This window comes from Bradysia coprophila, assembly GCF_014529535.1.
Source record: "Bradysia coprophila strain Holo2 chromosome IV unlocalized genomic scaffold, BU_Bcop_v1 contig_81, whole genome shotgun sequence".
Classification (NCBI taxonomy): Eukaryota; Metazoa; Arthropoda; class Insecta; order Diptera; family Sciaridae; genus Bradysia; species Bradysia coprophila.
Genome location: NW_023503375.1, coordinates 3,567,989 through 3,594,752, shown reverse-complemented (window position 1 = coordinate 3,594,752; position 26,764 = coordinate 3,567,989). Strand labels below are relative to the sequence as shown.

Here is a 26,764-nt window from a genome sequence, read left to right as displayed (position 1 = left end):
CTCCTAAAAAAATATTACGCAAAACATTTACGTTCACTTCTGAAGTCATTTCAAAAACAGACGCGCGATAATACGTATTACAAAGAAGAGAATTATGTTATGTCACGTCACGCGCAGGTTATATTTTGTCATGCCATAACTACGTTAATTCTGAGAAAATTTTTGATTTTACTCTAACATTTTTAAGTGATTGTGCCCGCTCTGCAAAGAAAAACCTAAAACCATAAAGAGAGACCCGTACGAAGTGTGTGCGCAATGGACTGTTCTCAGTAAAAGTCATATTAAGCTCAATTATGCTGAAAACAAACGAGACATTCAAAACGTGTTTTGGTCCTTGTTTTCATGACGAAATTGTCGCAACTGTCAAATAAAGTTAGAAATTTCTCTATCGAAAATTGCGATTGCTGCATCTGTCAATGAAAACTAGGACCAAAACACGTTTTCAATGTCTCGTTTGTTTTCAGCATTACATCACTGTAAACCACTACATTCAACCTAATATAGATCAAGGTTCTGAAAGAACAGGTTAAGACACCTCTGTGTCACCCGCCTTCGTGGGTGTCTTAACCTGTTCTTTCAGAACCTTGATATATTATTTAAAATGTCAAAAATCATCCACAGAGACCCTAACCTGAAAATATGTGCCGTGAACAGGCACTTTGTTCACGTTTGAAAATAGAAAGAAATGTTTGAATGGTTTTCATGAATTTCTTGTAAAATATTGAGAGGGATTCTTTCGAAAAACAGCCTACCGAAATCGGACGCATTTTCCAGTGGACTTTTTTATATGTGCCTAGAACGGTATTCGACCCTAGCAGCCAAAACCACTTTCAAAGAAATTCTTCGAAGTTTGTTTGGCTGGTGAAAGGTGATCAAAAACCGAAAACTTGCACTTTTCTTACAAAAATTTCTCCAGTTGCACGAGCCGTACAGGGTCGTGTGGGGTGTCATTAGAAAGGTAATCACATGTACCATTGAGTCGAATAGGGACTTATTAGGTTTAAAATGCATCGACACTGAAATATGTGCAGTTGAAGTGTTCAACCGAAGACTTACACAGGAAATTTAATGTGCTTTTGGGCCAAATAGGGTCTTATGAAGTTTGGATGCATCTATGATGAAATATGTACGCCAAAACATTTCAACTTCTATTTCATCGTAGATGCATCCAAACCACATAGGAGATAAGACCCTATTTGGCCTAAAAAATTTTCTTCAAGTTTTCTCTTCCTACAGTCTTTAATGAGTGAGTTTAACAAAACATGTTTAAATTTTCAAAATTTGTGTTTCACCCGCCTTCGTAAGTGTCTTAACCTTCAGAACCTTGAACTTGAAAACAATTTTTTTTCTTGAAATCGTCATATAAAGTTTCACAAACCCAGTTGGGGCCACATGAAAATTTCGATGCGACCGCCTTCGTGATCAACTCGAAAGTGTCTTAACCTGTTCTTTCGAGACCTTGCTCCCATAAACGTTGTCTTTATACGTTGTAGGGCAGTATGGGCAGTATAACAATGATTATACGACATACATACTTTGCATCTCTGAGGAACCACAAAAAGGTTTATTTATTCGCGAAAAATGGATGCAAAATCGACTGCTGCAAAATATGACACAAAATGTATGAGCCAAATGTCAAATATCACACCGAGGTTGCAAAATATTTGACAGATAACTCATACATTTTATGTCATAGGGTCGATTTTTCACGATCTGTGTACTAGCCTTTAGTTGTCAATTTCATCCCAATTTCAAATGAGTTTTAGTGAAAATAATAACATTTTGACATATGTCAATATTGACAATGATCTTTTTGTGAACCAAAAAGACCTCCGTACTCGTCGTACTCGTACGGGTCTAAGATAATCAGCGACATGAACGCAACCTATATTTCTTTCAGTCGTACCAGATGTAATTTCTTTTGTCAAAATTTCGCAACAAAAGTGGATTGAGCCTAAAAAAATGTTTTATAAAGCGTAAGATTCGTAAAGTGTTTCATCTTTTCATTCTTACGATTGGAAAATTCTCAATTAAAGTGTACCAGACTATTATCTTACTTGTGTAGTGATCGGCTATGAATAGCTGCCGAAATTATTGAATAGTGACGAGCATAATTTGCTCACAGAAAAAAACGCTTTCCAATTTTCCACCATTTTCACGTCACCTTTTTCACTTCGATCTGATCGAGAGAGAAAAAATTCGACAATTTTACCTCCAATCACTAAAAAGAGCATGAACAAATTACCAAAATGAGTTCGTCGGAAAGCGATAAGATTCAAGTGAACAAAACCAATATTTTTCCAATGGATTTGGCTCCAAAAATCGGTAACATCGCCCTGGTGAAGCCAAGTGATGGCAAAGGAGCTACCGTTCAAACTCCACAAACGTTTAGGTAAATTTAATGTTTCACTGGTTTGGTAGAGCTCCTAAAATATATTTCCAGAACAATTAGTCAACAGGGCGGTCAAATGAGAATAGTTATGCCTGGGCAAACAACTGCCGGACAAATCATTCAAACTCACATCATGCCACAAACGATGATAAAACAAGGTAATGAAAAAAATCAAATTCAGATTTTTGTCTTCATTTTCTGATGATCCATTTGTAAATGCCAGTTGACGCATCCGGACGAACACAACTCACGGCTTTGCCTTCGCGGACGTTGACACAAGCTTCGATTGTGACACGATCACCAACGTTCAGCACTTTCGCTCCCAGAGGTCCAGTTGCTGCAACAAACATTAGTGTACCGCGTGGAACAACTACATTGCCAATACGGGCGCCCACTCCACCGTCGAATGTGTCCAATATTACATCGACATTCAATCGAGGTGTTGCTCCGCCACGCACTCCATCACCAGCCGGAACCATAATATCTTCGGGTACAACGACTTGGATGACTGGAGCGCAACCAGTTCCATTAATTCGTGCCAATATTAATCAATCGCCAAGGGCACGACTCGTTGCACAACCCATTCCTGCTAGTGTAAATGTCAGCAGCTCGGGCATAACGACCATATCGGCTAATATTGTGTCGCAACAAAATCAAGTTGCCGCAGTTACAACTGGTCAGCCAACATTCGTAGCAACGGTGCTTCCGCCACGTCCACAAACGGCAACGTTAGTGTACAGCAATTCACAGCAACAATTTACATCGACGCAACGTCTGGCAGTAACTACTCCAATAACTGGCCAACGACAGGTACGACCCATCCAATTAACAAACACTCGGCTTCCAACTCAAGGCATTAATGTGAGAGTAAGCACAGCCAACATAGCCAACATTCGAGGCCCTAACATTCCAGTTTTGGCTCCGACGAGTGTCCTATCGTCGCTACCAAATACTGTACAAGGACGACCAGCCACATTGTCAACATCGAATATTTCGAGCACTTTGCCGGCAACTCGTATCATTCAGGTGCAACAACAGCCGCAAACTGGTGGTCCCCAAGTGATCAGTACCAGGCAAATAGCCGCCGCCAATTTAATGACTCTTCATCCAGTGATTATGAACACAGCAACTGGCACTGGTACGGGTAGAGTTTCATCGACAACGAAGGTACAGCCATCATTAACAATAACCCATGTCGGCAAACTACCAGCAAGTAATACACAGCAAACAAATCTCGCTTTGGCCACCAATATTTCGCAAGGAGCTACTCTCACATCAGGCAATTTGAATCAACAAATTACCCATCAATCGACATCGTCGACCCCGATCGGAATTGTTACAAGCACAAATCCAATAAATCAGGGCCAGCAACAGCATCAAATTGCTCAAATTGTTGGTATCAATCAACAGGGCGGCAGTCATCAAATTGTAAGTATTTTTGCGTGAATGTGCAAAATCAATCCGATCGTCTAATTGGAAATTATTTTCGGTTCTTTTCAGCAAATAATTGGCAGCCAAAACGTTCCAGCCTCTGCAACCGTCGTACCACTAACGATAACATCCCGTGGATCGAATGCATTTACCGCATCGGTAACAACGATTCCGTCATCGTCGGTTTCGCAGATCATGCGAGGAAACGTAAATGTTATGTCCACCAACAATGCATCAACGACGGTACCAATAGCAAAAGTGGTACCACAGCAGCAACCGTCTGCCAATGATGGTCATCACCAGACGACTGTTTCCGTGAATTCCGGCCAAACGCAAAACGTTTTCATTCACGCCAGATCGACGAACCCAATCGTTTCGAATGCATCGACCGGAAACACATTGCCAGCCAATGCATCGTTTCTGCAAGCCGGCGGAACATTTTATTATGAGCCCAGTTCGACCGGCAGTGGCATTAGTAATGTGCTAACATTGGCCACATCGACTGTAACCAGCAACTTAAATCAAACGCAAAGTCAAAGTACTTCAATAGGTGAGCGACCATCAGATTTAGTGGATCAGACTAACGAATTTTACTAATGTTCGCGACATTTTCCGAATAGCACCAGCCAATCCATCTTGCGGCTTGGTGACATCGGTATCATATACACCGCAGGCCAGTTCCTTCGCTGTCGTTCCATCATCCAATCGAAATATTGGCCAACTGCAAGGTAAATTCATTGCACGACGAGACGAGCTGCGAACATTATTTTCGAAATTCAAAAATTTCGCTTGTGTTTACAGGTGCTCCTCTGTCTAGTGGCCAACAAAACAGTCAAATCCAGGCTGTTCGATTCAATCCACAATTAATCGTCGACAACAGTCAAAACAGTTCGGGCGTCACTCATCAGATTATCACCATGCAACAAGTGCATACAGCCAATAGTCAAAATCAAGTGCCAGTTCAACAATCCACCCAACAATCACAGCCATCACAACAGACACATGTACAAATTCCAATCACATCAAAGACACCAGTGCAATCGCCACGTGCAAGCATCCTGCGAAAACGTGACAGTGAAGGGTAAGTTTGTCGGAAATGTTTTCCTAAAATTTCAACATTCTGTTTGATCCAGAATTCTGTCTGTTCTACCAATTAGTGCGCAAATCATCAAATCGGTAGCCAAAAATCTGGCACCAGCTCTGATGCAAATGAGTACGATCACCGACAAAGATCGCGAGCGAGTGCCGTCTCCTCATTCTCGTCCTGGCTCATCGGAAGGCGTAAGTGTATTTTGACATTGCATATTACGCCTACTAATCACAATTTTCAATCTTCAGTCGACTACTGTGAGTGCTACATCTAGTCCGAACTGCGATCAACAGGAGATGGAAGAGAATCGAGAAATGCTTAAGCGAAGCAATATTCGCGGCACTGAATTAACATTTAAAGCTGTCGACGACATGTATCCAACGGTTCAACCGCCCCATATGTTCCAGCAACAGAATTCCACCAGCAGCAGCAGTAATGGAATTGAAGAAGCGTCACCGAAAAAGAAGCCTAGAAAACAGCAATTGTAAGTTTGTTGGCTTGAGACGATGATGAATTCGATCGAAATTAATTGCCCCCCATTCCCTATGCAGGCGTAACGACAATAAAACGACTTCCAAGAATTATATGCCAGCCCAGTTGGACAATAACACCGTGTCCATTGCTGCAGAAATCAGTAAACAGCATCACATTCGAAGCAATAAAGAGAATTCAAAACCAGCCGACATTTACATTAAGAAACCGCGAACCTGCACTTTGTTGGACGTGAGTAGAGAAAGTCTTACTTCCCCACCTGACTTGGTAGATGAACATTTTGGCGCTTTTTTTAGGGTTACAAGCAAAATTGGAAAGCGGCCACCAATCATTTTCAACGGTATTCCGACGTGAAACCACGCGAAGAACGTCGCCCATCGGTCATGGATTTGGCCAATCAAGCGAATGTATCACAAACCGTTAACGGATGGAAAATATTCCATTTGACCGCTCAAATGGAAGACTTGGTGAGAGTTACATTATGATCCTCTGTTGTATAGTCATTAAATTACGCCGATTATTTGCAGTGTGACCTCGAATCTCAGGTGTACAGCAAACTCTCTACGATGTTGCAATGCATGGAAGCGCACAATCAAAGCGTTGATGTCGATCGAGTGAATGATCTCATTAAGGTAAGTCAATTTGAATTGTCCATAATCCCTAAAAACGAAAACAATTTTTTTCTCTATTGCGATTAATCAGGGTAACATGCAACGCAGTAAAATCGTCACGGACGGCATTACCGATGCCCGTTCGCAAATATTGAAGATATTCGATCACAAGACTCCCGTTTCGGATATAATCAGTCGATGTGCATCGAAGCGAAACTTCAAAAAGCGTGAGAAAACGTAAGAGAACTTACATTTTGTACATAAATCTATTCGGCCGACCGAGTTGTTAATTTTTTTTTTCTGAATTTTATTTAACTTCAAACTCTACTCTGCACCTATCCGCACACACTTCTTTCTCTCTAAGTTCCTCACTAAAGTTTGGACTTGTTTGAAAATGTTGAATTTTGAATTATTTTGTTTTTCTTCTCTCGTTCCGATTAATAGGATTTAAGCAGCTGAATTTTGAATTCACAGCCGACAGTTAAATTCTTTTAAGTTAAATTTTTTTTTTTTGAATTTTTTGGATTATTTAAATGGGGAGTATGGCCCAGTTCGTAGTATGGACCAGTGAGAGTAAAGAATGTCGGAAATAATTTTTTCTTTGTGATATGAAATGCCGTTCGTACAAATCAAACTAGGTACTCTTTGTATCCATTCAATGAAATGCAAAAAACAAAAATTCTACCAAATTACCAACTTGCGTATGACGAGAAATTGTACTCTGTTTTCTCACTAAAAAACAAACAGAAAATTATTTTCCTTTTCATTTTATAAATTTCATTTCATTTTTCGTTATCAATTTATTCAAATTTCGTGGTAACTTAAGCTAAGGCATTTTTTTTTCTTTTTGTGGAATATTTTGATTGTAAAGCAAAATCGTTGACTTAAATGCAAACAAAATGTGTAGTCAAGTAAGTTATTAAATCGAGAATAAGCAAATGAAATCAATATATATTTTATCGTTGATGGGGGTTATCCATTCAGGAGGGACAAACATGGAAAAAAGGACAAGAATAAAATCAAATAATTTTTGTTGTTGTATAAAATAAAGAAATCTATTCTATCCACACAGCTTTCGCTATGAAAATCTTCTGATGTGTCATATACAAATAGTGAAAAAAAAAAGAAAAATTTATTTGTTTTTGTATGCCACAATGGAACGCTGACGACGAACTCGTATCCGTATGGATATCAATATGTGTGGTTGTTTTTTTACAGAGAATAAATAATTTTATTTTGTTGTGAATTCCTTAGTCACATAAGCAAAAAACAAAATTATTTGCTCCATGCATTGTACATTTGATGATCAAAATAAATTAAAAGATTTCCGATACTTGAACTGTATTTTGATTTTACAGCTCTTCAGGAAGTAAGAACGAGCAGCTTTTCCAATCTTTTACTGGATGTAAAGGACTTCCGTCACACCTCCACTGTAAGTGATTTTGGGCGATATCAGTTCTTTTGTAAGAAGATTTTTTTGAGAATTTCGTACAACCAAGGGTAACGCAATAAAATCAGCGACTTTTTGAAAACCCCTGAAACACGTGTCAACTAATATCAAAAACTCTATAACTTTCCCTTTGAAACGACCTTTGTATTAGTGTTACATTTGCCAAGATATAGATTACATCGCTCCCGTATAACATTCAACTTCAGGTCAACGAGACACAATGGCATTATCTGGATCAGATCATGCAGAACACAACGCTCGTACCATTCGCCATTCAATGATGCCTGCCGTATGTTCAATGCTGTGTCCGATGTTATTGATCCAACGTTACCGCATAACCAATTCCGAAATGAGCTTCTACGTGTTCCTGATTCAGTGATGAGCCAATTCTTATTATTGTGATTTTTTTTTTCCTTTCTTTCCCCTAATTTTCTACTTTAAACTTTGACACGACGATCTTAATTTGTGATATTATCAACGACCTATTTATTATCAGTGATTCCTTTATGCTATTATACCTTTTATGTTAATTTATTTGCTACCTAGTCCTACCTATGATACCTAAGTTAAGTCCGCTTGTATTAAGTCGACTGAAAATGAACAATAAAGGAATGAATGAATACGGTTAATGCTCATATCTCCCAAATCTGCGTATTTTTGAAAACCCTGAAACACGCGTCGACTAGAACTCTATATAGAACTCGGCTACGCCCGTGAAGAACTTTGACGATTTTTCTTGGCGTTTCTTCATACTCTGTCATTGTTCCCTTAAGTGAAAGTCATGGATCTTACGGATGATAAACACACTAAAATGTTTGTCACACAATGTTCACTACTATGATTGAAAATACACGACCAAAAACCTTAAACACTGAAAATGTTTGTCACACTTGGTTCATTCCTTGTTAACATGATAACTCAAGTAATCCTCAACGGATTTCCAAAAACTTTTTTTTATTCGACGGGGAATTAAATTCCTGAGGATAAATTCGAAGATGGGCTATGACGGTCGGGTGATCTTAGAGATATTCCCAAAAGAATTCTTGTCTCGTCGCTTGATAGCGTGATAACTTAAGTAATCCTCAATTAGATTTTAAAAAAATTACCAGATTATCTGTGTGTATAACAGTCTCCTTATCATACCGAGCAATTTTCGACAGCTTTCCCAAAACTTTTTAATTCGATAAGTACTGAAATTACTTGGGTTAAGTAATCTTTGAACGGACTGTACCCATATTGACGAATGAGTCGAACACCGAAGGTTCGTTGAACAAGGATTTCTCCAATTATGACATTGACATTGGAAATCAAGCCCAAAATTCGGTCACTTTAAATCAACAATTTATTTTCACTAACAAAAAAAGCTGATTTGATGCTTGGTCCTGTCTCAGGTGTCCACTCCACCACCAGTTAAGTTGTTTATGTATTGGTTCAAAGAGCACAAAGAGGAAATTCAGTCAGAGAATCCGGATGCCATTGCTGCTGAGTTGACCAAAATCGTAATGCAACAATTTAAAGCTCTACAGAATAAGGTATAAAAACTAGTCTCTTATATATCTTACTCGCTGCTCATGATCAAAACACTGTGGTAAACTCAAAAGGAGATACTTCCGAAGCTTAACCAAGCAATAATTTTTACATGGTTGTTCTTAGAATTTGTCCCTCTACCGATTCCAGTTTCAAACACTGGTCCAGCAACTTCCGCGGAGCCAGGCGACGATATTCCTAGTTCTCAGAAACGGCTCAGCGGTTGCGCCCGCAACATGTGCCGTTGGATAGTACACGCCTCCCCTAACTCAGCTATGAAAAGAACCGAGATGGAAGTCGACATGTTTATTTAAAGATCGTTCAGCCCCACCGTGTTTGTTGTATCGAAACTTAAAAAAAAAATCGGATAACATGCTTCCTCAGCAACGTACAGCATTCCTCATTTAAGCTTCTTCAACATTTATTCGATAACCAAACTGTAACCATTCTCACTTCAATTTTACTATCACAAATTGACGGCTAAAATGATGTTTATGACTTGAGGACTGATACGAGAACTTCAACGAAATAAAGCTGCTTATGAATAACGAACACATTAGAGAGTCTCGAATATATTTCAAATAATTTTTATTTGTAAATTTTTTTCTACAAATTCACCACCTGAACATCCTTTATATAGTTTTTTACAACATACATATATAGTAGTGCAGGGTGTCGGTCGAAAATACTCTAAGACCTGAATTAGTTGGATATCTGTCCAGAGTCAACCTTAGACTTGGCGATATGGTGCCAAAGTTTAAAGGAATGTCCTTCACTATTTCTGAATTGTCCATTGTCCATCGAAACGAACTCAATGACTTGTGAACGTGTCCTCCGAGCCATGCAAAGTCATCTTCCGGTGTAGTAACGGAAAAAAGAAAGTTCAGTTCTTCTTGATTCGCTTTCGCCAAAGTGAAACCCAACATTGCGCAATCGGTTGATGCTCTCGCGAAATTGACCAAAGTTCTGCCCATGAGATACAATTTGCCATTGAATTCTCCTAAAGGCCACAACGTCGGAAATTCTGGAATATCTGGAAAGTCAGTCAAATTGGAGCCAGATATCAGTTGGTCGTCGGGCAATCTTTTCACTGAAGTTGCGTTATAATGCACGGCAGGAGAACAGTTTATGAACAAAACATTTATAAGAACAAGAGCTGATATTGGTACAATGTTCAACATATTGTTATTTATTATTATTATTATTCGATATGAAAGGAAGACACGACTGAAGTAAAGCAGAGGCTCTAGCAGAAGTATTTATATTAATTTCGCTATCGCTATCAAAAAACAAATGGGCATACTAATCTATAGAAGATTACACAGCGTGGGTTACAAAATTATCTCCATCTTAGCGGATGTATCCAATTAACTTTAATTTGACTTTTTTCTTGTATTCATGCTAACTTATCTTCTGCTCTTTAAAACTCAGTACAACGAGTGCCAATTATAAATTGAGAATATTGATAATCTCCTGCGATACAAATAAAGACCTCGCAGTACGTTTGGGACTAAGCTTAACTTGCCTATTTCTCTTCTATATACCCGATCTGTTCATTCCGAAAGACCTTTGAAAAAACGTTTCAAAATGATGTGTTCATTCCGAAACGCCTAAAAACGTTTCAAAATGATCTGTTCATTCCGAAACGCATTTGAAAGTACGTTTCAAAATCATCTGTTCTTTTCAAAACGCCTTTGAATAAACGTTTCAAAATGATCTGTTCATTCCGAAACGCCTTTGAAAAAACGTTTCAAAATAATCTGTTCGTTCCGGAAAGCCTTTGAAAAAACGTTTCAAAATGATCTGTTCATTCCGAAATGATCTGTTAACGTTTCAAAATGATCTGTTCATTTCTAAGCGCCTTTGAAAAAACGTTTCAAAATGATCTGTTCGTTTTGAAACGCCTCTGAAAAAACGTTTCAAAATGATCTGTTCATTCCGGAACGCCTTTAACGTTTCAAAATGATCTGTTCATTCCGAAACGCCTTTGAAAAAAAAATTCAAAATGATCTGTTCTTTTCAAAACGTCTCTGAAAATGCTCTAAATCGTGTTCGCACCCATTTCCAATTTTCAGTTTTTCCAAAACTGCTCTAAATCGAGTTCGCACCCATTTCCAACTTTCAGTTCCTTTGAAAATGCTGTAAATCGAGTTCGCACCCACTTCCAACTTTCAGTTTTTCCAAAAGTGCTCTAAATCGAGTTCGCACCCATTTCCAACTTTCAGCTCCTCTGAAAATGCTCTAAATCGAGTTCGCACCCATTTCCAACTTTCAGTTTTTCCAAAAGTGCTCTAAATCGAGTTCGCACCCATTTCCAACTTTCAGTTCCTTTGAAAATGCTGTAAATCGAGTTCGCACCCATTTCCAACTTTCAGCTCCTCTGAAAATGTTCTAAATCGAGTTCGCACCCATTTCCAACTTTTAGTTTGCCTAAAACCATCATAAATGGAATTCGCGCCGAATTATATAGTTCGCGCTGACTTCCAATAACACATTTTCAAAAGTACTGCAGATCAAAAAAATGTATGGGCGCGAAAATACAACTCTTGAGTAGTAATTTCGCACGGCGCGAGATTCCCCGACACCGTATGTTTCTATCTATCTATCTATCTATCGACGGTCGATCTCGGAAACTAGTCAGCCAATCTCCATGAAATTTTGCAGGAACCTCAGGGTGGACATAAAAATGAAAATGTGATACGCCATTACCCCAGGAAAAACCAGAATTTCGTTTTATTGGCCTCGAAGTGGTTTCTGAGTGTGGTTTTCGAGGGTCGGGAACGCGTTTTCGGCTGTAGCTAAGCTGTATTGAAACCTACAGAGGCGTGCGACCCATCAAATGAAAGGTGTCCGATTCGAACAAAAAAATAAATAAAAAAATCGGGGCAGATTCGTTTGAGCTAGAGTGATTAGAGTGACCAAATTTTGAACTACTCGATCGTAGGATGAAAGGACTAATATTTTTTGGGTTATGAGAGATAGAGAGTTACTTTCTTCGGCAAAGTCTCAGAATTTTACTAGTAGAACAGAGGGGCATATGTGAAAACGGTCGAAAGTTGGAAATGGGTGGTTCAATTAGGGTTTTAGAGTTATTTTGTGAATGGTGGCAGATAGAGAGTTACTTTCTTCGGCAAAGTCTCAGAGTTTTACGAGTAGAACAGAGGGCATATGTGAAAAATGTCGAAAGTTGGAAATGGGTGGGTCAATTGGGGTTTTGGAGATATTTCTTGAATGGTGGCATATAGAGAATTACTTTCTTCGTCAAATTTTCGAATTTCGTCCAATTTTCGTTAAATTTTCGAATTTCGTCAAATTTTCGATTTTCGTAAAATTTTCGAATTTTGTCAAATTTTCGATTTTCGTCAAATTTTTGATTTTCGTCAAATTTTCCAATTTCGTCAAATTTTCGAATTTCTGTTATAAACTGTTATAAAAAGCAGTGTTGACTACACTTCTAAAACGACTGATATCCCAACAAAAATCTCTTCGAGAAAAGTGTGTCGCAGTCTTTGAAGTGCAATTTCTAAAATGAATGATATCGTTAGAGTTGATGCTTTCATCTTCGTTACGCAAAAATTAAATTTTACATCCAATTTTAGTTCAAACAAGCGGGTTTTTCTCATCATCTGCCAAATAATTTTTACCAAAAAAAAATTTGACTGGAAACAACCAAAATTTTACCCAAAAAAATCTGCGTCTCAAAGTGGCAGATGTTCAGCAAGAAAATTTATCTGCCACATGCGACGCAGATTTTTTTGGTAAAATTGGGTGTAAAATTTAATTTTTGCGTAACGAAGATGAAAGTGTCAACTCTAACGATATCATTCATTTTAGAAATTGTACTTCAAAGATTGCGTCACACTTTTCTCGAAGAGATTTTTGTTGGGATCTGAAGTATGTATTTGATCTGAGGTATGTATTTACAATATAATTGGAAAATTGTTGTATAATAAAGCATTCGTTGGGGGTATGGCATTGTTTTTTCTACGAATTTTCTGAAAAATTTTAGGAATCAGGCGAAGCTTTTCATTAGTTTTTTTTTGAATATTCAAAATTAACTTTCCCAAAAACAAACTCTGAAGTATGGAATAAAATGAATAGAAGGAACAGTATTTTAGGCGTTTGCTAACAATGTGTGTTTAGTACGGCCGCTGATATTGATTAGCCATAATGCGAACGGGATTCGCTAGTTGTTCATGTATTACTTTCGATAATTATATCGAGAGTGGAGTGGAAAGAACGAAATGAACTCATCTCAATTACTTTACCTAATGATCCAAAGAATCTCCAGAGTAAAACGAACTTTTTTTGGTGCGATTGTTAAAACAGACTCATAACGAAAAGTAAAAAACTTCCTATAGGTACACGATTTTATTCACTCGCTTTTCTGACGATTGTCTTTTGCGTTTAGGTAATACTTTTGTGAATACTGTTTTCTCTTGTTTCGTAAGCGCATCATTAATGAGAAGAACCAGTTTATTGAATTCAAACATTTGCTTGTTCGTTTTCATGTGTTGTTGATGTATCATCGTCAAACAGCGAGTTGAAATGGATTTGTTTTCGCAAAATCAATATTTATTATTACTCAATTTTAAAAGTTTGTTTGCTCATTAACACTTTTGTTTTTCATTTTGTTTCTGTTTCAAAGTAATTGAACGCAACGGCGTCACCTAAACCATGTTGTTGGGCAAACTCTTTCACATTAAATCCACCACGAGCGCCTGCGTTGTCCTTGTATTTGTTACGAATCTCATTTTGAACCTTGCTATCAAAATCCTTTGTTTGTTTGAACACCAAGAAAATGTAACGGTGATGACCGCTTCCCTTCGGTGGCGTTGGTCCTTTATAATGGGCGAGAGTGTTGTCGTGTGGAATGGTATTTTTATCGAGGTTCACCGCCAACCAATGGAGCCACTTTATAAAATAAATAAAAAGAAGTCATTGAGTCGATCGTTGCTCATCACTTCTGCATGGTGATGTCGTCAAACTTACAGATCTTCTAGTGGGCTCTTTGCGAGAAGGTGCATCTGGATCGATCATAGCCACTGTGTACTTAGCATTCTTTTCCAATTGCCAAACTAGCTTCGGAGCCGGTCCAGCTATTATCTTTTCCACAATAGCACCGGGCGTCACAGCCGTCACTTTGCCGTTATTTTTGTATTCGACCTTGATCAGTGCCGATGGCTCCTTCAAACCAATATCCGTCCATAGTGTATTGGTCACTGTGGCTTTAACTGATGGAACCGGCGGTTGTTTTATGTCCGTTACTAATGGATTAATCGGCGACGGTTTTATGTCCGTTGTGGCACTATATGCCGAACAAATAAAAAACGAAATAAAAACGATAGCACGAAACATCTTCACTGGTTGATGTCGCATAAAGTACTGAAGATCGTCGTCGACAATGACCGTATTCTGACTGTCTACGTATGTGTTTCGTTTTAATCGGATTGATGAAAGCATTTCATGTCTCAAACGAGATACATTATACCACGGTGAGCTTGGAAATGTCTATACCTGATATGTCGTGCACATGAATTTTTTTTAATTTTTTAATTAGTAGAGGGCTTGAGCTAGCCCTTAAGTCCGTAAGAGAGTTGCTTGTCCATGTTGAAACACAGCATGCTCGGTATCATTGGAAAGGTGAGACTCTAGGGTAACTCAGCAATACAAATTTAGAGAAAAAAAAATTTACCTAGGTCCCAGACCAAGAAAAATTTGTCTACCTTAAAGTTTTGCCGTACACTCGATATTTGGTTCTTAATCACGGCGCTGCCCTCTACTAATATCAATAAAAACAAGGCATCAGAACAGTCGGAGCGTTTGCTGCGACTTAGCCCCGTACAACCCGTAATCCTATTTCGTCCGCAACCATAATACGTCCGTAGCCCTAATAAGCCCGGAACCCTAATACGTCTACAACCCTCTAATGCGTCTGTTACCAAAATGCAAGTCAAGTTGGGAATTGTCAAATTTACTGAAAGTGTTCATTTTTAAAATTGCGCATAGCGCAATTACGAAAGCCCGTACGAAGTACCTCTTAAAACCAACAATTTACGACATTATTTTAGAAACCCAAAATTTTTTGCCAACTTTCCATTGGGTATTCAATTACCTCTCAAAAGAAACTAGCAAAATCGGTTGAGATTTACTCGATTTATGTGCAAAAAGCACTTAGGGCCGAGTAGCGGCCTTAGTGCAAGGGCCCAAATTTGAAACTTTTTTTTGCCATCATTCTATTCGGCATTCAATTATCTCTCAAATGAAACAAAAACTAGCAAAATCGGATGAGATTTACTCGATTTATGTGCAAAAAACACTTAGGGCCGAGTAGCGGCCTTAGTCCAAGGGCCCTAATTTAAAAAATTTTTCGTCACGTTCTTTTCGGTATTCAATTACCTTCCATAAAAAACTAAAACTAGCAAAATCGGATGAGATTTACTCGATTTATGTGCAAAAAACACTTAGGGCCGAGTAGCGGCCTTAGTCCAAGGGCCCAAATTTGAAACTTTTTTCGCCACGTTCTTTTCGGTATTCAATTACCTTCCATAAAAAACTAAATCTAGCAAAATCGGATGAGATTTACTCGATTTATGTGCAAAAAACACTTAGGGCCGAGTAACGACCTTTGAGCCCTCCCAACAAGCCCACGTTACATCTTACCCAAAAACAATGTTCAGCAACTTTGTTCTACTCGTCAATACCTTTCATTTGATATATCACAAGCAGCTATTGCGTGCGTATTTCGGTAGATATCGTCGAAAGACTGAAAAACACCTATAGGGCCCTAGCTCTGGAGGGGCCGACCCTACCATGCCCATTTTCGAACTTGACCTTACTTTTGTCGATACCAATCGGGGAAAAAAAGAATTTTGAAAAAAGGTTGTGATTTACTCTAGCTAGAGGGGTCACGGACGGACGGACGGACGGACGGGCGGACATTTTTTTTATTGCGGATTCGTCATCTATGAACATAACCAAATGCTTTGCCCTTACTGTCTGCTTCCAATTCGACGTGTTACAAACGGCATATTAATCTTATAAGCCCCCAGTACTTCGTACGGGGCTAAAAATGTTATGTGCACGACATATCAGGTATGGGCATTTTCAAGCTCACCGTGATGCCATATCGAGAATAACGAGAAATGAAGGTGAAGTATATGAAAATTAGGATTGAATTGTTATTAATATAATAAAATGTTTTTAATGGGATATGTGTCCGTGCAATTTTGTTAACGTCTTTTACTCGTCGCTTTAGTTCAGCAAAATGTGTATGGGATGGAAGATCAAGGGATTTCTTATTGACACTAAAATGCAAAATTTAGTTGTTTTTTTTACAAAGCGCAGTGTAGGAGAAGAAGGTATATAGTGAGTTAATCCATAAATCTCTCCGTCACAGCGGTTGACCACGAAGCATACTAAATTCGATCTATTACCCACATCTATGTAAAGCGAACGAGCCTTCCACTTATTTTGCAAGCACCAAACACCCGTGAATCTATTCTCATTGCTGGTATTGTACCTTCGGTCTTATGAAAAAACAAGTCCGAAGTGAAGAGCAAAATACTTCCAAATTACCTTCCGTGCGTTTGAAAGGCATCGATGCTTAGCTCAAATTGTAGGCTGAATTTGTGCAATAACGACCACGAATATTAAATAAAAATTAATTTTGGTTTTAGTTGTTTGACCAGCTCCGTGAAAAGTCAGCAGTTTAAGACCAATGGACCCTTTGCAAATTTGTAGCCTACATTTGGGCGAATTTTTTTTCGTTGTTTTGATTATTTCTCTGAACCAAAATCTTTTTTTGAAAAAGTAAAAATTGGTTTGTGAGTTATAACTTTACTCACTTGGAGAAACCTGTGCAGACATTACATAAATTTACACAATCTGCACAGGAGAAATCATCAAAAACCGAATATTTTTCCTCTGAAATATAGGCTACAAATTTTCAAAAGGTTCATCACTCTTATCAAAATTTTCATAAATTGTTCTGTTTTCTCAAGGCTTGTCAAACTGCTGCAACCAAATCTATTTTCTGTTGAAAGCTAACACATTTGTGGTTACGTTCGTGGTTCTATATTTTTAATAAAGGATTCTGCTGGAAAAATATCATTAAAAGTAAACTAAGATCCAGTAATTGAAAAACGCCTAAATGTATGCTTTTCAGTAAAGCATCGATCAATGAACGTCAACACAATGTATGGTCAAATGTCAAACTTTGTATGTAGCGGAGGACATCAATGAACTTCAACACAAGGTATGGTCGAATGTCAAACTTTGTATGGAGCGAAGGACATAGCGATTTCATATAAAGAAACTCACCTCTCATGAGAGGTGAGTTTGTTTATATGAAATCGCCATGTCCTCCGGTTTGTATGAACAGACCATACCTGGTTTTTACTTTAATTGGGATCGATGCCTCTTCAATTGTACTCTACTCATAGACATGGATGTATAGATGGCTATGATTGTGCTGTCCATACAAGATGTTTACATATTCGTACAAGGTTCTCAAAGAACAGGTTAAGACAGCCAAGGCTGTATACTTCGGGGAGGTCACGCAGATACAGATACGCGGGTTACACACCACAGTTGATGATAAAATGGCCATTTTCAAACAAAAATTCACCTACCCTGATGATTCTCGTCGTCTTAATGATGTGGTGAATTTTTTGTATATGTAAAGTCATCAGAAGTGGTGTGTTCCCGCGTATCTAATAAAATGGCGGTCTGCGTGACCTCCCCAAAGTATACAGCCTTGAAGACAGCTACGAAGTCAGGTGACACCTAAATTAATAAACGCACTCAGACTGTGTGTGAAATCAACACGAAGAAAATGTTTTTTTAGGAAAATTCGGAATTTTGGTTTTTTTTAGTTGCTTTTTTCTTGTAAACTTTGTAACCGCTGACGCAATTTGTGTGTCACCGCCTTCATGATCAACTCAGAGTTGTCTTAACCTGTTCTTTTAGAACCTTGCAAAAATTCACATGAAAAGCCGAACTGGAAATATTTGACGAAAAGCCAAGAAGGCAACGCAAACAAAGCACCAGAACATATTTTTCAACGATCATTTGGTCCCTTATTTTGGGAAACGCAGTGGCGTCATACCAACATTAAAAACTTACTTTATATGAGAAAATCTCACTAATTCGTCGAGCTTATTTAAATTCTGCTCTGCTACTTCGTTTGCAGTGCGTTGCGTCGTATCGATAAAATCTGCCGCCCAAATTTTGAAAGTATTCTGGCCGCATGCAGATCAGATGAAACCTTTCAAAATAGAATGTGACATTTGACTGTCAAAAATATTATTCGCTCAACGATAGCGTTTGCGAGAGTTAGCTTTGCCGTGTGTACACAAATCGTTTTTCCGATTAAACTAATTATGTCTTCAAAATCCAAAAAAGATGACAAAAATTCAAAAGAAACAGAAGTGAGTGAACTGAATACGATAAATGCCATAAATTCAGCGTACTATACTTAACGCTGCATTGTTTGTTAACCCAACTTTGAACACATCCATACACAATGGACACGTCATGCAAAAAAATCTGAATGCATTTCCAGAATCATTTTTAATTCAAATTTTCTTTCGATTAACTTTCGCAGGAAGTGAAGATAAATAAATGGGATGGGTCGGCGGTCAAGCATGCTATTGATGATGCCGTAAAAAGTGCTCTACTCGATCGACCGAATTGTGCCGAAAGCTTTGCATTGGTCGACGGTCGTTTAGTTATATGCGGCTTAGCTGTTGGAATTGCATTGGTGGCCTTAGCCTGGGATCACTTGCATCCGTTCCCTGAATCTAGGTATACCACTCATTGACAATGTTATCCATATTCGACCATTATGCTCAATTCGCTTGATTGCAGAACTGTTCTAATCGCCTGCGTTGGTTCATATTTCGTACTGATGGGAATACTCACATTGTACACAACGTTCAAAGAGAAGGGAATCTTCGCTGTGGCATACCAAAAAGACGGTTCGGTGACGAAGACGTGGCAGGCCAGTTCCGAGATGAAAAAGTAAGATTTTCTCATTTGTCCAAACAACCAGCAGCGCCAAAAACTTATTCCGATTTCCATTCCACAAAAAGGTATGACGACCAATACACGCTCATACTGACACTCAAAGATAACAAGGGAATTCGGGCTGCTTCAATAACCAAATCGTGTGCGAGTTACATCGACAACAATGGGGTGGTGTTGGAGAATTTGATTGCGAACGAGGTCGGTCGGCTGTACAATTCATTGAATGCCGGCAAAAAGGATAAATAGAATTGTGTTGAATGTAAGCTCACCGGACTGGGATCTATATGCAATTGCTTGAGTGTTCTGTACGTTCGTACTTATTCCAATTAAAAAAATTCATTTTGATTGTTCCAATTGGACGGATTTTTGGAGTTAATTTCGTTTTGCAACGCGAAAAAAAAAATCATCGGCCGTGCGTGGTGCATACGAAGCAAAAGGCCAAGTGATAAATATTACTAAGCCGATTTAATGGGTCATGTCACTGCTAAAATTCACTAAGATTCACTCCTAATCCACGACATATTTAAAGTATTCGTAACCGTGCGATTCAACGTTGGTTTTCAGTACGAAAGATTCCTTCGGCTTTAGGACAATATTTCGACTGCTAACCGTCTCCCTGTAACGTAATTTGTGAAATTATTTTTTGTTGAAATTCGAATGATCGGACCAGTAATTTACCCAGGATGATGATCTGACGAAACACTCACGCTGTAGTATTGCAAGGAATCCGGTAATTTGCTTGTATTACTCAGATCTATTGTCTCTGTTGTGTCGCCAATATTAGCCACTGTGATGTAGCTATCGTCACCGCTCAATTGCCTGGGTTGGAACGGGATCGTCAGTCAATTATCTTCAAACATTCCCTTCCGTTTCATACCAACCTCAAAATAACCAAAACGTTCCCGTTAAAAACTTCGGTCAGCATCTTGCCGTACTTCATGGTTCGAGTTGATCTGGCACGCATCAACGTCATGTAGACATTCAGATGACTCTTCGGCTTTGTCATTTCCACCTCCACGTTAACATCTTTGTAGTTCGTCGCGACTGGTAGCCATGTCTTTGAATTTGTTGAAAATCCGGCATTGGCGGTGGTGTCCCATTGGAACGGTGTGCGTTCACTGAAATTTGAGCGTGAGTGATGAAATTTGCCTTAACAGTCTCGAACTCATATTACGGATCTCTGGAGAATTTCTCGTATACAGATGGATTGGTATTGCAGGCAGCTGGGTCAACCGTGTCATTCCTGCGGGACAAAGAATTTAGATTTATCGTGGGAGTCAAGAGTGGCTATTTAGTGAATACGTTACCATGAAATCCATACGTCAACCATTCCAAGCTCTTCGCCGTTGTACGTTATGCTCACTCCGGGTAGTGTCAATAGAATCATGTTGATCATGTCGATCCTGTCGGTTCCAAATCTACTAGCTACCCGATTCTGGTCATGGTTTCCTATCTAAATTTTATGTGACTTTAAAATGCGTTCAATGACAACATCCTGGATGTGCGTGTGCTTTACCACCCAATTTGGTGTTCTGTTTGGTGGCATGTTCTTCATCCAATAATCGATGGTTGATTTGTAATCGTTGGCATTGGAGTCTTTGTTGAGTTGTTCGATCAGGAGGAAATTGAACGGAATGTGAGATCCTTCTCGTTTGCCATCACCGTAATACTTCATAACGATATCGATGGGTGAGTACGATTCGGTCAGCATGACTCTGAAACGGAATATTGTTCACAACTTCTTCCTGAACCATTGGAAATGTGTGTACGTTACCTGGACTCCCCACCATGCTTCTTTTTGTGATTGTCGAGTACTTCGCGCCATTGATAAATCATGTCGATGGTTTCTGGCATGTCTTTGGTATAAATGTGGTTCAAATAGTTCCAATCATTCGGGTCGTCTGTGTTGCCACTGAGAGGTTCATCTGGATAGTTTCCGTTTGCGTCTTTATCAATTTCAAATATGTGAGGCACGGCATCAATTCGGAAACCCGATACGCCACGATCCAACCAGAATCGAAGGACATTCTGAAAGAAGTTTCTGATGTGAAACATTTCCCTAAAGCGTTTACTGATGGGTGTTACTTTACCTTCATTTCTTTGACGACCGAAGGATTGCGATAACTTGGGATGTACATTGGGTTAGAACCGTTAGAACTGTTTAAGGCTAAAATTTTCATATTTACTTCAAGTCCGGTTGCTTAACGGTAAACTGATGCAAATAGAATTCCCCTCTTTTGTCGTTGTATTGCCAGGCACTTTTCTGAAACACACTGATCCAGTTATTCGGTGGCAGTCGCGCTGACGAATTATTTGGATCCTCGAATCCCGGATGCCAGACGTAGAAATCTTCAAATCCCTTGACCCGATTCACCGAATTCCGAAACCATACGTTCTCATCGCTGGAATGATTCGGTACGAAGTCCAATATGATTTTCAAATCGATCTCTTGTGCCTTACGAACTAATCTATCAAAATCGTTCATCGTTCCGTATTCCGGTTGGATGGAATAAAAATCGGCGACGTCATACCCGAAATCCGCCATCGGGGATTTGAATATGGGCGACAACCATGTCGCTTTAATCCCGATTTCTTTGAGATAACCCAGGCGCTGAGTTATTCCATTTAAGTCACCGATTCCATCACCGTTGCTGTCTTGAAATGATCTTGGGTAGATTTGATAGAATGAGGCTCTTTGCCACCAGTCACTATCCGACTGCCCATCACTTGGGAAGTAAAATAGCGAATTAGAGTTGTCGGCAATACCATAAGAGCAAAATCCGATCATGAAGATCAACAGTTTCAGTCCCATGTTGAGTCTCGTTTAAACGTTCCACCGTCTACTTATTTCATCAGCTTTAATTTATTGATTTATCAATTTTGAGGAATATGATTTATATACACAACACGCAACTATTCAAAGTGCACTTAAGTGGTATTTCCGTTGTAGTTCGCAATTAGTTTAGATGACTGACCTTTATCTTTTCGCTTTGTGTACGGTGTGTATATCGTTCGATGAGTTTCGTTGTTTTGAATTGTTGATTTGAACCAGAACCTTACATACAGTTATCTGTAGCGGTTCGTTGGTGATTGTATATTTTAACGTGACGTCAACATACGACACCAATTGCAAAAAGAAATTACTTATCTCGGAAAGTAGATTATTTGGTAAACAATGAACGAGTCAGAATTGTAAGACAATTACCCGAAACAATAACCGGGCGATTTTACTTTTAAAATTTCATTCACAAAAGTCAACTACAGTCTAATATACAGAGAACAGAGAAAGCAGCGATGCTGGCTACTTTCATTCTCTATAATTAGCTTACATGACTTAATGTAGAGTAGATGAACAATTGTCATTTTGATTTAATGCGCCACTTCATCTCAATTCGAATTTTTTGGTGGTGTTCGTGAATGTACTTATATACATTGTATAGAAACTGTTGCATTGGTAAGTGCCCTAAGACCATTTCTCCTTTCTTGCGATATTGCAAGTTATCTTCGATTCATTGAATAAAATACAAATTGAAGATAACAAAATCAGCCTGATGTGAATTGCTGAACTAAAGGATCATCTTAACCGTTCAGAAATTGTTAATCACACGTTAGTTTTGCATTCAGTTTAATGAGAATGAAAGAGAATGAAGGAATGAAAAATTGAAAAAATATAAAAGTGAAAAAATGTTCTTGAGCTTGAGGTTGATAGGATCACCCAATGCGACCAAATTAAGCGATTAGCCGTGAAACGACAAAAGAAGACATCACAAATTTATGAAATCTTTTTTCGTTTATATCGACGGCACTATTATTGAGCGTCGTAATTTTGGTCTCAAACGAGGGGGTAATCACTCTGACTAACCTTTGGTGAATCACGTTGATCATGGTGAATCTTTGGTTATATTTGTTGCCTTTATTATCCACTGCTGGATGTAAGCCTCCAATGAGGGATATTTAGCCATGAATGAAACACAACTCGGGCGAGTGGGGAGGTGGTTATTCCGAACCATGCCTATAGGTTAGCAAAGCTTTTAGGATTTTCTCGTCTGGTGTTGATTATATTCTGCGCCTAAAGTTAGACTTCAGATATTTGTTCATGTCATTCATCTATGTACGTTTCATTGAGGGCACCAAACACCTCAACTGCCCAGAATATTAGGCTTGGGTACGCTTAGGAACGTTACTTTCATGTTACACATTGAGGAAAAATCCTATACAAAATTTGCACTCACCGAGATTGAACCCGGACTTTCTTGGTGGAAGGCCAGTACGTTACCACTGAGCCAATCAGTTCCCGAATCTTTTGTTAATCCCGATTAACCAATGGTTTATCTGGGAAATCAGGTTAACAAAAATAGAGTGCGTACCTCTCAGTTTCACATGATAAAGTATGGATAATGAATTGACGACAGAGAGAATAGCATTGAAATTTCCGTTTGGTTTATTCTCTAACAGTAGTTTAGATTTTAACGTTGTAAGATACGGTAAGAACGCCTAAAAGGTAGCCTTAGACTTTTATTTAGTCTTAACGACTACGATACTAAGGCTCGGATCGGTTTCGGGTTGTTCTGTTTCAACTCAGGTTGACCCGAATCGGATTTGGTTCCGAGCCTGAACAAAGATTTCGGGCTCGACCAATACTCTCTCTAGCAAAGAAACTACTTTTATAGATCGTGGATTTCACAGTACTCTCAATGATTGACGTTGTCGGGAAGTCGGTCACTTCTGTCATTTCACCGAACAATATTTTCATGGACAATGTTATCGAAAATTTACTTTCCTAACAAATGATTTTCAGAGAAATCATCAAAAAACTAATATTTTTGCGCACAAATGTAGGCTAAAAATTTGCCAAGGAATGAGCGCTCTTAAAGTGGTGAAAGTGTCAAGTAACCTTTGGAATCTACATGTAAATTACAGCGTAGTCAGTCAAAATGTAGAATAGTTTTTGTAGAATGCAAATTTGAATTTGACACAGAGAGCTGAGAGTTTGGTTGCTAGAGAGAGTATTGGTTCGATCTAACACTAAAATTTTCGATTTCGGGTTCACTCAAACCTGAATTAGTTCGGCCTGAATCTGACATGAACCAGAACTGTTACTTTCGGGATTGACCTATACCTGAATTTTTCTGTGTGGATCGGGTCGGGCTTTGGTGAAACCACCAGAAATGACAAGTTTTCACGACTACCAAAGAAATTTTCAAATTTAATCGCTAAATTCCACAATGTAGTAGAATGTGGAAATGGTAGAAATATAGAAAAATAGAATTGTACTAAAGTGTCAAATATGTCAAACGAGTAGTCAATGCTTCGGAATGCATTGTTTATAACCAAAAACCTTTGCAATAAAGAGTTTCCTATCGTGGAAAAATTGATAATGATGCATCGAATGCTTCTGAACGCAATTAAGTTTAACCGGTCATTCTCGGCATGTCTATCTACAACAGTTCCACCGGCGGTAAATTCAATTTTCAAAACAAGACCCAATCTACATTATGTCTGTTGTGATCATATTTTTGTCCCATTTCAAGACGGCTACCGCTCGTAAGACAAATGAATTTCCAGCGAAACTAATCGACGATGCAATCGAAAAGAGGCCTCAACTCAAAAATTTCACCCGAAACCAATGGCAACAAACGTTTGAGACACTCACCGGACAAGGCTTCAACATAGCCAGTTTCATGACAATCGTAGGAAAACGACCGCAACTGCTAAGACGTTCACCGGAAAAACTTGTTCAAAGTATTGAATGTCTGCGGTGCACGAATTTTGAATCGAAATTGATTTTTGAATTGGTCGAAAAAAATCCGGAATATTTAGGTAACGTGACGGACTTGTCGGAATTAATGACATCCTAACGATTTGCTTCGGCTGTTTTCAGAATTCAACAATATCGCTCTGCTGAGGGAAAAGATGTCATTTTTGAAATGGCTCGCAAAGACCGAAATAAATATTTTCCGAATTCTCTGTGCATCGCCCAATGTGTTAGCAGAAACCGAACAGTGCACTAAGGCAAAGATGGATTATATGACGCAAGTGATGAGACTGGACGAAACACAAGCGTCCAAATCGTCAGCATTCAGCTATTCATTGGACGAGATCAAATTGCGTCACGTATTCCTGGATCGGCTGGGCCTGTTCAAGCCAAAGAATCCCAAAGTCAGTGCGTTGCAGCCGAGTAAAAATCCGAAAACGAGCAGCATCTTTGACTGTACAGACCGGGAATTCGCGACGAAAACGTGCGGCGTCACCGTTGAGGAATTTGAAACGTTTCGAGAGTTGTACCAAAGGGAAAAGCATAGACACGAAAAGAATGTAGATGAAGAACACGAAGAATGAATTCAATAAAAGGTTGGAGGTGGCGTAGTGGTAACTCTGGTTATTTTGTTTAAATCGTGGCAACGGAGAATGTTTATACCTCGAGCCTTTCAGCAAGGATTTAAGGATTGTAGATGAGGTCAATTCCAACGAATACGTGTCGAAACGCATGATGGTAATACTGGTGAGTATTTTCGGAAGACGGATTTTTTTTGAAAAACAGACTCATTTGGACGCATTTTCCAGTGGAATTTTTATATATGACCAGAAAGGTATTCAAACGTAGAAGCCAAAACCTCTTTCAAAAATCAAAAACCGAAAACTTGCACTTTTCTTACAAAAATTTCCCCAGTTACACGAGCCGTAGAGGGTCGTGTGAGGTGACATTGGAAAGGTAATTGAATGTGCTTTTGGGCCAAATATGGTCTTGTGTAGTGTGGATGTATATGCATCTTTTCCATCGTAGATGCATCCCCATAATACCCTATTTGCCCTAAAAGCAAATTCAATTACCTTTCTAATGACACCCCACACGATACGTTGTACTATGTACGTTTCGTGTACCTCGAGAAATTTCTGTAAGAAAAGTGTAAGTTTTCAGTCTTTTTTCGGTTGAAAACTTCAACTGCAAATATCTCAGTATGGATGAATTTTAAACCCAATAAGACCCTACTTGCCTCTTATAGAATATGTTCCATAAAGTCAAGACAACCAATAAATCTTGTTAAAAATTCTACTTTGTAAAATCCCTCTTATTCTTGCCATAGTTTTCCTCTTCTTCTTGCCATAGTTTCCCTTTTCGTCTTGCCATAGTTTCCAAAATATGTTTTCATTGTAGCAGACAATCTAATCTACATTTTGCTCCTCAACCCCGGAGTCAATTTCAAAAACTTTTTATTTCATAATCGGTATCATCAGTTTTACTAACTGTTACTGAGTCAGCAACTACGTACATACGGCACTTGACCGCTTTTTCTCATCGTGATTTTGATTAATCTTTGTGGGAATTATCAGAATCGGATTTCCTATGAAACAACAAAATGGGTCCACGGTCATAGTGTGTCAGAGTAGCAAGGCCGAGCAAGGATTCAGTTTAAAAATTCAACAACTTTGAAGCTGCAGATCTGCAAGTGTTTGACCTTCTCTCTGTGACATTGAACAAAAGTTATTCTTGAAAAATTCAAACTTTCGTCACGCTGTGGGCGTTGTTTCAAATTATAAATCAAAAATCTCGTAACATTTCACGATCGGCGGAATAAAGAAACCGTCACCTTGAACTTGAGAATTTCTGGTAGATTTGTTCTGCGAACTTGTGGTCTGGCACGTAACGTTCGGATAATAGTTTCATCGAACACATGCAATCTTAAAACATGATGACGAAATGTGTCTATATCTCGAACGTCTCTGATGACGATGTACATGCG

General features: G+C 38.8%; 5 protein-coding genes across 8 annotated transcripts; 3 read left to right on the top strand and 2 right to left on the bottom strand.

The window, feature by feature from the left end:
• The first annotated feature begins 1,924 nt into the window (after positions 1-1,924).
• On the top strand, positions 1,925-7,139 carry LOC119072491 (histone deacetylase complex subunit SAP130-A). 3 transcript variants are annotated; one of them, XM_037177731.1, is made up of 13 exons: positions 1,925-2,392; positions 2,453-2,550; positions 2,616-3,820; positions 3,893-4,373; positions 4,444-4,551; positions 4,625-4,904; positions 4,957-5,104; positions 5,162-5,397; positions 5,465-5,636; positions 5,702-5,872; positions 5,933-6,037; positions 6,108-6,253; positions 6,461-7,139. In XM_037177731.1, exons 1-13 carry the CDS (start codon positions 2,250-2,252, stop codon positions 6,465-6,467), a joined length of 3,300 nt encoding a protein of 1,099 aa, XP_037033626.1. In that variant the 5' UTR covers positions 1,925-2,249; the 3' UTR covers positions 6,468-7,139. The 3 variants fall into 3 exon arrangements, with proteins under 3 accessions (XP_037033626.1, XP_037033627.1, XP_037033625.1); XM_037177732.1 differs by having other exon boundaries at positions 2,444-2,550; positions 4,981-5,104; XM_037177730.1 differs by having other exon boundaries at positions 2,444-2,550.
• Positions 7,140-13,555: 6,416 nt separating this feature from the next.
• On the bottom strand, positions 13,556-14,470 carry LOC119072500 (protein D1-like). The gene is made up of 2 exons (XM_037177742.1): positions 13,986-14,470; positions 13,556-13,907 (listed from the first exon to the last, which is right to left on the bottom strand). The coding sequence occupies exons 1-2, from the start codon at positions 14,454-14,456 to the stop codon at positions 13,620-13,622; spliced, it is 759 nt and encodes a 252-aa protein (XP_037033637.1). The 5' UTR covers positions 14,457-14,470; the 3' UTR covers positions 13,556-13,619.
• A 3,803-nt stretch (positions 14,471-18,273) lies between these two features.
• Positions 18,274-19,376, top strand: LOC119072501 (signal peptidase complex subunit 2). The gene is made up of 4 exons (XM_037177743.1): positions 18,274-18,424; positions 18,601-18,800; positions 18,864-19,016; positions 19,088-19,376. Exons 1-4 carry the CDS (start codon positions 18,377-18,379, stop codon positions 19,266-19,268), a joined length of 582 nt encoding a protein of 193 aa, XP_037033638.1. The 5' UTR covers positions 18,274-18,376; the 3' UTR covers positions 19,269-19,376.
• Positions 19,377-19,468: 92 nt separating this feature from the next.
• LOC119072494 (maltase A3-like) lies at positions 19,469-22,292 on the bottom strand. 2 transcript variants are annotated; one of them, XM_037177735.1, is made up of 10 exons: positions 21,998-22,292; positions 21,209-21,878; positions 21,113-21,146; positions 20,797-21,050; positions 20,539-20,737; positions 20,330-20,475; positions 20,197-20,265; positions 19,904-20,140; positions 19,701-19,841; positions 19,469-19,638 (listed from the first exon to the last, which is right to left on the bottom strand). In XM_037177735.1, the coding sequence occupies exons 2-10, from the start codon at positions 21,832-21,834 to the stop codon at positions 19,530-19,532; spliced, it is 1,815 nt and encodes a 604-aa protein (XP_037033630.1). In that variant the 5' UTR covers positions 21,835-21,878; positions 21,998-22,292; the 3' UTR covers positions 19,469-19,529. The 2 variants fall into 2 exon arrangements, with proteins under 2 accessions (XP_037033630.1, XP_037033629.1); XM_037177734.1 differs by having other exon boundaries at positions 21,209-22,292.
• Positions 22,293-24,306: 2,014 nt separating this feature from the next.
• On the top strand, positions 24,307-25,400 carry LOC119072498 (transcription termination factor 4, mitochondrial). The gene is made up of 3 exons (XM_037177741.1): positions 24,307-24,480; positions 24,554-24,842; positions 24,904-25,400. Exons 1-3 carry the CDS (start codon positions 24,328-24,330, stop codon positions 25,359-25,361), a joined length of 900 nt encoding a protein of 299 aa, XP_037033636.1. The 5' UTR covers positions 24,307-24,327; the 3' UTR covers positions 25,362-25,400.
• Positions 25,401-26,764: the final 1,364 nt, after the last annotated feature.

Bases quoted from the DNA above. Each gene is read 5' to 3' on its own strand.
- LOC119072491 (XM_037177730.1), top strand. From the start codon at position 2,250: ATGAGTTCGTCGGAAAGCGATAAGATTCAAGTGAACAAAACCAATATT. The intron at 2,393-2,443 runs GTAAATTTAATG...ATATATTTCCAG, and splicing joins CAAACTCCACAAACGTTTAG to AACAATTAGTCAACAGGGCG. The intron at 2,551-2,615 runs GTAATGAAAAAA...TGTAAATGCCAG, and splicing joins ACAAACGATGATAAAACAAG to TTGACGCATCCGGACGAACA.
- LOC119072500 (XM_037177742.1), bottom strand. From the start codon at position 14,456: ATGCTTTCATCAATCCGATTAAAACGAAACACATACGTAGACAGTCAG. The intron at 13,908-13,985 runs GTAAGTTTGACG...TATTTTATAAAG, and splicing joins AAGAGCCCACTAGAAGATCT to TGGCTCCATTGGTTGGCGGT.
- LOC119072501 (XM_037177743.1), top strand. From the start codon at position 18,377: ATGTCTTCAAAATCCAAAAAAGATGACAAAAATTCAAAAGAAACAGAA. The intron at 18,425-18,600 runs GTGAGTGAACTG...TAACTTTCGCAG, and splicing joins AAAATTCAAAAGAAACAGAA to GAAGTGAAGATAAATAAATG. The intron at 19,017-19,087 runs GTAAGATTTTCT...TTCCACAAAAAG, and splicing joins GCCAGTTCCGAGATGAAAAA to GTATGACGACCAATACACGC.
- LOC119072494 (XM_037177734.1), bottom strand. From the start codon at position 21,834: ATGGGACTGAAACTGTTGATCTTCATGATCGGATTTTGCTCTTATGGT. The intron at 21,051-21,112 runs GTAAAGTAACAC...AACTTCTTTCAG, and splicing joins CGGTCGTCAAAGAAATGAAG to AATGTCCTTCGATTCTGGTT. The intron at 20,476-20,538 runs GTAAAGCACACG...CATAAAATTTAG, and splicing joins ACAGAACACCAAATTGGGTG to ATAGGAAACCATGACCAGAA.
- LOC119072498 (XM_037177741.1), top strand. From the start codon at position 24,328: ATGCTTCGGAATGCATTGTTTATAACCAAAAACCTTTGCAATAAAGAG. The intron at 24,481-24,553 runs GTAAATTCAATT...TCCCATTTCAAG, and splicing joins CTACAACAGTTCCACCGGCG to ACGGCTACCGCTCGTAAGAC. The intron at 24,843-24,903 runs GTAACGTGACGG...GGCTGTTTTCAG, and splicing joins AAAAAATCCGGAATATTTAG to AATTCAACAATATCGCTCTG.